The 9,981-nt window shown below is 49.1% G+C and overlaps 1 protein-coding gene across 1 annotated transcript; it reads left to right on the forward strand.

The window, feature by feature from the left end:
- The first annotated feature begins 1,176 nt into the window (after window positions 1–1,176).
- SNAI1 (snail family transcriptional repressor 1) lies at window positions 1,177–6,271 on the forward strand. The gene is made up of 4 exons (XM_033153528.1): window positions 1,177–1,413; window positions 2,377–2,892; window positions 4,994–5,247; window positions 5,424–6,271. The coding sequence occupies exons 1-3, from the start codon at window positions 1,335–1,337 to the stop codon at window positions 5,173–5,175; spliced, it is 777 nt and encodes a 258-aa protein (XP_033009419.1). The 5' UTR covers window positions 1,177–1,334; the 3' UTR covers window positions 5,176–5,247; window positions 5,424–6,271.
- The last annotated feature ends 3,710 nt before the right edge of the window (window positions 6,272–9,981 follow it).

Genomic DNA, 9,981 nt, shown 5'->3' on the forward strand with positions numbered 1-9,981 from the left:
AAGCTCCGGACCGGGGAAGAGGGGACAGGACGAAGGAGCCAAGCCATAACTGTCGCTTCCCCACCTCAGCCAAGAGCCTCTCTGCACAGGCTCTGGAATGCGGACGGAGCGAAGGCGAAGGCAGGTGGCAAGCGGCAGGCGCGCGCGGGCCTGCCCGGAACTGGAAGCCGGGAACACGTGGCTCCAAATCACTGCAAGGGAGTGCGCGGGGCGGGCGCAGACGCCCATAGCCAGAAGCGGGCAGCGGTGGAAGAAAAAACCACGCGGGGGGGATTGGGAAAGTGGGGAGGGGAATGTACGCGCGCACACCCGGACGGATCTCCCTCAGTGAAGATGGTTGCCAAGCAAGTCTGCGGACGATGCGCGTTCCTCAAATCTCCCCGTCTTCACCCGTGCCCGAAGGCCACCCCTCAGGCCTCATTGCCCTGGGAAAGGCAGTTGCAATTTAAACGCCTCTCTCCTGGGGCGTCACCCCTGTGCTCCTTGCAACCCCCAGAGGCTGTCGGAATATAGGATATAGCGCGATTTGGGGTTCTGTGTCCTCTCTTTTTGGCAACCCCCGGCCCCCATCACACACTACCCAAAGGAGGAAAAACTGCAAACTGTTGACGCACAGCCCCTGCGGGTGCTTAGCATGGGCACCGCCCTAACAGCTGCATCCGCGCCTACTCAGAAGTAAGTTCTCTTAAATTCCGTGGGCCTCCGGCTGAAAGCGCCGTTATGTTGGATGTTTTTCGGAATAAACGTGTGTAGCCAATGCTGCAAATACCAGGCACGCTTATTACTTAGTTACTTAGGTCTCAGTGAAATCAGTGGTGCTTATTCCGCCGCCCCCCCCCCCAAAACCCCACTGCTATGAAAGCTTGCGCCACACCCACCGGCCTATCTTGTCACCCCCACATTTCCCCGGGTGTCTCTCTTCTTCCCTTGCTTTCATGAGCCAAGCCCACATCCTGGCTGGATCAGCCCCTTTTTGCCTGCTTCTCTCTGCCTCAAGCGTCCCGCTGCTGCAACGGACCCGGATCCTGACCAGTGCGCTTCGCTCGGGGAGCACCTGCTAGAAAAAGCCGAGCCTCCGGACCCCTCCCTGCCTCTGCCCATTGGCTGCCAAGTGACACCGGGGGGCGGATCTGCCTCGCCCCCTGCCGCCCGGCCCATATTTAGCCGGTGGCGCGGGCGCTTTGGCCGCTTAGCTCGCAGCACGCCGACTGCTCGCGTAGAGGTTTAATTTCTTTTGCAGTCTTCCTTTAGAAACGCACCGAGGGCATCGCCACTCCCGACCTCCACAGTGCTTGGATTGGAGCCGCCTCGGCGCCGCCAGACTCCCCAGCAAGATGCCGCGCTCTTTCCTGGTGAAGAAGCATTTCTCGGCCAGCAAGAAGCCCAATTACAGCGAACTAGAAAGCCAGACTGGTAAGCGCGCTGCACCGGGTGGGGAAGGGATGGACCAGAAGGAGGAGGGATGGCAGCGCTGAACGCTGAGCCGGTTGTGGGGGGGGGGGAGACTGCCAGGCGCAATTCGTTGCGCCCAGGGCGAGCGAGCGCACGTGGGCGCACGGAGAGGGCGTGAGCCTTGGGTCGTCCGTGCGCTCGGTGGGTTCCGGGGTTGCTTCAGGGTTAAGCATGGATGGGTCGAGCGCTAAAATTTAAGGGGTATATCCTGATGGGGGGAGAGGAGCGCCCGTGGTGCAGCGCTGAATCCGCTGCTATGGCAGGGAGATGTTAGCTCGTCTTTCAGCTCTTTCACATCTCCAAGGTTTGGCTGTAACTTTCTGCAGATGGCTGGGAGTCAGTCCCGTTGGACACGGTGGGGAGACTTGTTTAGAACAGCACGGTTGAGTTCTAGACCGAGGAGGGAGGACCTGCTGGACTACAGCTCCCATAGACCCAGAGTATAAAGTTATGCTGGCTGGGGTTGATGGGAGATGGAGTCCAACAACTACTGGAGGCCACAGCTGCCCTAGCCCCGCTGCAAACCAAGCGATGCTGGTGCTCCTTAGGCGACTTGAAAGTTTACTGCTTGCTTCTGATTCATGCTGTGTGAGTAAGCTAGTTGTGATGCTGCAATATACTTTGAAGAAAGTTGGTTTTGTTTTCCAAGCACTGGAAAAACAGGTGGCGCTGGCAGAGCTAAGCCATCAAATAGCTCAGTTGGCTAGAGCGTGGTGCTCATAGTGGCAAGGTTACAGGTTCGATCCCGGTGTGGGACAGCTGCATATTCCTGCATTGCAGGGAGTTGGACTAGTAGACGATCCTCTGGGTCCCTTCCAACTCTACAGTTCTGATTGACGGAGGATGAGGAAGGATCTAGCACCTGCCTAAGTTGTCTCCAGTGCTGCATGCTCACTTTATAACCTTTAAAAAATCTCTTTGCAGTGATTGTTTCCCCGTATTTGTATGAGAAGTACCCCATCTCTGTCATCCCCCAGCCTGATCTTCTGAGTGCTGGTTCCTACTACCCTCCACTTGTATGGGACACAGGGCTGCTCTCCAATTTCTTCACCTCCGAGCCGGAGTATAAGAAAAGTGCCAGTTCTCCTCCCAGCCCTGGCTCCAAACCTCTGGACCTGACCTCCAGCGAAGAGGAGGATGGCAAGACAACCTCTGACCCGCCCAGCCCAGCTTCTTCTGCCACCGAAGCGGAGAAATTCCACTGCAGCCAATGCAACAAGTCCTACTCCACCTTTGCAGGCCTTTCCAAGCACAGACAATTGCACTGCGACTCCCAAGCCAGGAAATCTTTCAGCTGCAAAAACTGTGAGAAGGAGTACGTGAGCCTGGGAGCTCTCAAGATGCACATCCGAAGCCATACCCTGCCTTGCGTGTGTAAAATTTGTGGCAAAGCCTTCTCCAGGCCTTGGCTCCTGCAGGGCCACATCAGAACACACACTGGTAAATATTCTTGTGTTTGTTTCTGGTCACTCTTATCTCTTCTCTCACCCCAGCCCCCACTCCTCTCCCCATTGCTTCCAACCTGATTCAAGTCAACACTGCATGTAGTTTATCTAGGAGATAAGGGATTCTCTCTCTGTGTCTCTCTGTGAAATTTTTTTTACTTGCTAACCAACATTTACGAGCAAAATCCACCTGCAATCCCTCCCAAATTCAGCTCCCTATTTGCAAACAATGCATGAGAGCAGATTTGCACAATTGGGGGCTCCTGTTTGTGGCGGATTGTTGGTTGCTTTTATCCCAACTCCACACAGTGGAGCAATTATCTGATTAGTCCACCGTGTACCCCAATCCCTCCTCCCTTTCCTTTTCTTTCCATGTGGCTCATCCTGGCACAGTGCAGCGTGCACTGCGCTCTGGGCCTGTGGCGGTGAGGAAGTGATCCATATCACGTTACCGTGCCCGCAAACTTGGCATGCACACCCACCCTGTCGGCTCAGCAGGCTGCTCAGTCATGTGAACTGTCCTTGAGTCACTCTTGCACAAAGGGGCACTCTGACTGGAAAGGGCTTTGCACCAGAGAGCCTCGCAGTCCAATGCTGCAGGCATGTGTAATGTCAACACAGAGGCTGGGGATGGGCTCCTTTCCCGTGTCTAATGAAATTCTCTCCTTGGGGGGTTTAAGCAGCAGGCATTTCCTTCCTTGCCCCCACCTTCTCTACAGCTCCCTGTATTCCAAGGATGAGCGAGGTGTTGCTCGGGGTTGTTGTGGAGGGGAGAAAAGTGCTTTTAATTGCTTCATTTGAACACAGCTCTCATCCCAAAGGGCTTCTAAAACATTCCCTCTGGCACACAAATCCTCCCAGGCAGCTTGCTTCCCTGCACAAAAGGTGCTGTTGGGATGCATCATTCCAGGCCTTGTTGATTTGCATTGTTCCACTAATGGGTACTGCTGGAGGAGGCAGGAAGTACCTCGGAAAGGAGGGGGGGAGGGGGAAAGAGAGAGGTGACCGGTCAGCCCAGGCAGGTGTTTTTAATGTAGCGATGCTGCTCTTGCCCCTGGTGCACCTGTTACTGTATCGCCCCAGGCTGAACACCAGACTCCACAGCTGCCAGGCTGTGGAAGCTCTTTTAGCTTTTAATCCAAGGAGTATCACATTCACAATGCATCTCCCTCCAAGCCGGCCTTTGTGCCTGTTGCCGGGATAGTTTAATTGTTACTTGGTGCTGATTTCACACCCTCTTAGAGGTTCTAAAGATGTTGCCTGAAGGAAGCCAGAAAGACTTAATTGTGCTTTCCCCCCAAATTGAGCATGCCTGTTTGTTAGTTCCAAAAGAACTTCTCTGACAGGAATTCATCCTGTTTAGTCTTTTCAGCATGGAAGAGTTTGAAGCGGATGGTGCAGGGCTGTGGGGGGGGGGGAAGGAAGGAGTGGAGAGACTAGGAAGCCACTCTGGGAAAGATATAGCTATACTTGGATCTGTGAAGCTTCCAGGACAGCCAGACTGATGCAATTAGTGCTTTGCGCTTTGCACAGCTCACAGTGAGCCAACTGATGAGATAATTTGCATGCTGCACGGCGCAGAATTATTATTATTATTATTTTAGTCTGGGTTGTTGTGCTCCACTGTCAAACGAGACTTCTGAATGGGTTACCTGCTGGAGCAAATGTCCACTGCTCTGCATGTTTACTCAAAGTTAAGTCTTTCTATGGTTTATGGAGCTTACTTCCTGGATCATTTAGAAGTCCCATCCATGGTCAAAATCTAGTCAATAGGAGAGAGAAGCATTTGTCCCATTGAAGTCAGGAGCTGAAAAGTACTTAGCTTCCAGTGAAGCTCTCCTCCTAACACCTGATCTTGAAGCCATTTAAATGGAAATAAATTCCACTGAAATTGGTAGGAACTAATTTCCATCTGCTTAAACCTGCTCACAAATGGGTTGACTCTTTTTTTTACCTGTTTGATCCTGCGTACCTCATTTAAATATACATTAGTTTGGCTTCTTGCTACCTGTTTCTTCAAACAATTAAACTTGCAGGTGCATGGGCCAGTCTTGGAACTTGGGGTTTAACGTTTCCTTCCACTTTTGTCTCCATAGGCGAGAAACCGTTTTCCTGCACACACTGCAACAGGGCCTTTGCCGACCGCTCCAACCTCCGCGCCCACCTGCAGACTCACTCGGATGTCAAAAAGTACCAATGCAAAACCTGCTCCCGGACTTTCTCCCGAATGTCACTTCTCCACAAACATGAAGAAACGGGCTGCACTGGGGCGCGCTGAGAGGTCTTCCCTCTTGCATCTTAGGAAAAGAAGAAGAAAAATGCTACGGACTCTCCTCCATGCCAATGCATATACAGTGGTACCTCGGGTTAAGAACTTAATTCATTCTGGAGGTCCGTTCTTAACCTGAAGCACCACTTTAGCTAATGGGACCTCCCGCTGCCGCTGTGCCGCTAGAGCACAATTTCTGTTATTAACCTGAAGCGTTATTTCTGGGTTAGCCAAGTATGTAACCTGAGGTACCACTGTATTGTAACTAGCGCCTGTAGGAATATAGTTTTTCCCATTTGAGTTCAGCTGCCAGGGCAAAACTTGTCTTCTACCTGCTTCAGAATATTCGGAATACTTCTCCCTCTCCCTTTGGTTTAAAAGTCTGGTTCCGCATCCCCTGGCCATGGCAGAATGCCTCTTGGTTTAGGCAGGGCGAGGCTGGTTTGCAAAAACAAGCGTTCTGATATTTTATTAGTTTAAGGACCGTTCAGAAAGTGCTCAGCATCTCCCAGTATTGAGCCTTACACCTAGCTGGCCTGATGGACTACAGTATTTTTTTAATTATTTCTGGGGGTGTTGGGGGAGGGAGGAAAAAATAATCCATTAACTGTTGACCCTGAATTGATATGCCTCTCAAGGAGGACAAAAGCCAAGTGTTCCCAACAACCCCCTCTCAATTCTGTCTTGCTCGAACGTTGTATATACCCCCCCCCAACACACCCTCCCAAGAAGGTGTAACTATGCAGTAATACAGTATTGCATTAGCTCTGAGGCAGCTGCTTCCCCCACCAGCACAATGATAATTTGCAATGCCTCAAAGATTAACAATGTCTATAGAAGGCACTGGGTAGCCATTTCAAACAAGACTCCTGTTTACAGAGCAGCTATGCACTCAAGCACCTGTTAATATGACTTCTTTTAACAACTGCTTTTCAAAAGAACTGTGACTAATAGCAGGCACTTGTCAGGCGATACAATAGCAGCCTGTGTAGAGAGGCTGCCCATTGACAGGTGTGTGCCAAAAGAACTATTTATGGTTATTGACAGGTGCCTCCTGAATGCATCTTTCTTTTGTACATTGTTTCCACATCATAAACAACAGAAAAAAAGAGAAAAGGGTATGTTTACATTTCAAAGGTACACTGGTATTTATATATTTTTGTGCCACGATTTTATACTGATTCAAAACTTTTTTTATATATATAATTATATACAATTTATTGATATTCAATAAAATGGTTAATTTATAATCTGGTCTTGTGCTGTTACTCTGCTTTCTGGCGACTTGTATTCCAGTGTAAAATCGCATGCTTTAATGCTGCAGAAGTTAGTTGTTAAATCACTACACGTTAAGGTCTTGACTAACCCAAGTCTCTGCTAACTTGTTCTGTTGCTTTCAATGGCGCATGCAGCCCAAAACTTTGCATATTTTCTCTGATGTAAACCTCACTGAATTCAGTGGGACTTACTCCCTTGTACGTGTTGCAATAGCAGCCTTGGCCATGAGTAGATCAGGGAGCCTATAGTGTATGGAACCTATAAAAACAAGGTGAACAATCCACAGCTAGGAAGTAATGAATGAAAAAACCCCTATGCGTTTCTTATTCATTTCAGTAAGGCTGGAGAACTTGCCAAATACATCGAGCACCACATTAGTAAACTTATTCAGGAAAGCCTACCCACTGTGCACTGTTCCTTGATAAAGAGTCGTTTTGAGATATTGCACTAATTAAGCTAACATTTGAAGGGACGTGGGTGGCACTGTGGTCTAAAGCACTGAGCCTTGGGCTTGCCGATCGGAAGGTTGGCGGTTCAAATCCCCGCAAAGGAGTGAGCTCCCGTTGTTCGGTTCCTGCTCCTGCCAACCTAGCAGTTTGAAAGCACATCAAAAGTGCAAGTAGATAAATAGGTACCGCTCCGGCGGGAAGGTAAACGGCGTTTCCGTGCGCTGCTCTGGTTTTGCCAGAAGTGGCTTAGTCATGCTGGCCACATGACCTGGAAAAATTAACTGCAGACAAATGCCAGCTCCCTCGGCCAGTAAAGCGAGATGAGCGCCGCAACCCCAGAGTCGTTTGCAACTGGACTTAACTGTCACGGGTCCTTTACCTTTAAGCTAACATTTGAATAGACAGCCATCAAAGCTGGCATTGCATGTCCAGCTCAGGAAAGTGACTATTCCTGGTCTTTGGTTAAATGCCCATCTTATGAATCTCCTGGAACATAGGGAGGGCAGACAATGGGTGACCTTGCCTTCCCTATATGAAGTCTCAGCCACAGGGTCTTCTTCCAAAGATCTTGATACCCCTGCCCTTTTTACAGTAATTGTAGCAATTGTATCCCACCTTTCTTCCAAAGAGTGTAAGGTGCTGTACAAAGTTCTTCTCTCTCCATTTTTTCCTCATTACAACCCTGTGAGGTAGGTGAAGAAGAAAAACAGTGAATGGCCCAAGGTCACCCAGTCAAGGATTTAGCCTTGCTACCATGCTTTTTCTTCTTTTGGAGCCAGCTTGCCCCTGGGCTGAAGACAAAATCTGCCATGTCTTACATTTTTTCCCTCCTATAACTTACATTATGCAATCCCTTTCCCCGATGAGTGTTTTTTTGCCGGATATTAGTGCTTTGTCTAGACACTCTGACAATGGGACCTCTGCCATTTCCCTTGGAAAATAATTCACAGCTTTTAGTAGGTTGCACAAGTGGAAGGATTTCCATGAAATCCTGGTGAAATTTGTGCATCTTGGTATTGTGCTAGTGGGAAGGATGCTTTTGGAAGTGGTGTATGCAGGTGGGTTGCTTGCTAAAAACTCTTGACATAGAATTGTAGAGTTGGAAGGGATCTCTGAGGGTCATCTAGTCCAACCCCCTGCAATGCATGAATCTTAACTATAAAACTTGAGGCCTGAAGCTTGAATCCATTCATTTGGGTCCTACCCTCCAGAGCAGAAGCTTTCTGGAGCGCCAGGTCTCAATTTTTATAGCAAACAGGCCACATAAGCATTCTGAGTTACACCAGCATCACTTCTGCTTAGTGCTGTAAAAGGAAGTGTTAATTTTTGGCTGGGTGTCTCTCCCTGCAGGAAAAAAAATATGAAATTAGTACTCTTGAGGATTGCTTAGCCAGTTCATCAAACGCCAGCTCATTTGGGGAAAAAATACATAACTTGGATTGCATTCTGGAGTTACTTTGGTGAACTTCCATGAGGGCCTCTGTAATTGTGGAGCAGCTACTCAAAACACACCTCTGCAGAGCCTTGTAATTTAATGCAATGAGCTGGACTTCCACTGGCCACTTGCCCACTGACTTAGAAAAAGAAGCTCTGCTTGGCTGGATCATCCCCAAGGTCTGTCTTGTCCAGCATAGTCTTTCCACTATAGTCTTTCCCTGGGAAGCCTGCAAGCGAAGCAATGATGGAGAAATACATGCCCTGTTTGTCTACACCAGGGATGTCCAACTTCCAAGAGACTGCAATCTACTCCTACTATAAATAACCCAGCAGTGATCTACCCATTGGATTGACCAGAGTTGTTGAGCCTTTTTAGACCATGATTGACCAGGGACAGCCAGCAATCGACCGGTAGATCGCAATCGACCAGTTGAACATGTCTGGTCTACACCATCTGGCAATCAAAAGAGGTGCACTGTCTCTAAAGCTGGGATGAAGAACCTGCGGGCCTCCATATATTGTTTGATTCCAGTTCCCATCAGCCCCTTGGCTGGGCCAATGGTCAAGGATGATGGGAGTTGTAGTCCCATAACATCAGGAGAGCCGCAACTTCTGCACCCTAGTTATTAAAGGCAGATGTTCTATTTTTGACTCTTGTGACTTATAGCTGTTGATGGACTTCTCAAAGAGTTTCCATAGCAGAGCAAGTCCAGCACAGACTGAACTGGCCACACAATTCAAGGCACAATGTTGGTCTGAGATGTCCCTGCTCCCTGCTGTACCCATTACTCTTCCAGCCCAGCCCCCAAAGCTCTGGTGCTAATATGCTGATTGAGGAGGAAGTTTTGTATGGAGGAAGCTAAAGGATGATAGGAAAGGAAGCTGGTCTCTCAGAGCCATGGCACTGAGGGCAGAGATGGGAATGCTGTGTCCATCTAGGTGTTGATGGGCTTCATCCCACCCCATCAGTCCAGTGTTAGAAACTGAGATATGAAAGCTAGGAGCTAAATGGCACCTTAAACCTAGGTTATAGGCGCAACAATGGAATGTCTAGGTGTGCTTTTTAATAACAAGAATACAAAGCTGAAAATGAATGAACTGCAGCTAAAATATTATGTCCATTTTTCACATGGTCTAGTCCTTCCCCTGCCCACCCCCATAATATTCTTAAGAGGGTTTCTTCTCCAGTCTTCAGAAAGTGGCTGGAAGTGGGAAGGCAGGAAAAGGTCCTCATTTCCTTCTACTCTGTGGTTTTAATCTGAAATATCAGGCTCAGTACTGCGCCCAGAGCTCAGAAGCTGCTCGCGCTAATGAAATACCCTGTCGCAAAATGAGCCTAGATCAATGGGAGTTTCAGATGCTGCATCGGCCCCAACCAGCTTAGCCAATGGTAGCCAACCAAATCCCTGCAGGAAGAATTTAAGCAGGATGTGTTGGTGTGTTAGCCACCCGCCGCCGCTTGCTCCCAGCACCAGGTACTGTCTCTGAACATGCAGGTTACATTAAACTGTCAAGCACAAATGATGAATATGACAGTTTAATGCAGCCTGCATGTTCAGAGACAGCGCCATCACATCAAGCTACTACTTGAATCAGAATGTCACAAGTCAGGGATAGAGAACCTATGGTCCTCCAGCAACAACAGCAGCAG

The sequence above is a fragment of the Lacerta agilis genome, chromosome 6, assembly GCF_009819535.1.
Source record: "Lacerta agilis isolate rLacAgi1 chromosome 6, rLacAgi1.pri, whole genome shotgun sequence".
Lineage (NCBI taxonomy): Eukaryota > Metazoa > Chordata > Lepidosauria > Squamata > Lacertidae > Lacerta > Lacerta agilis.

Coding starts and splice junctions, on each gene's coding strand:
- SNAI1 (XM_033153528.1), top strand. CDS start 1,335: ATGCCGCGCTCTTTCCTGGTGAAGAAGCATTTCTCGGCCAGCAAGAAG. Junction 1,414..2,376: donor CGAACTAGAAAGCCAGACTG/GTAAGCGCGCTG, acceptor ATCTCTTTGCAG/TGATTGTTTCCCCGTATTTG. Junction 2,893..4,993: donor CCACATCAGAACACACACTG/GTAAATATTCTT, acceptor TTGTCTCCATAG/GCGAGAAACCGTTTTCCTGC.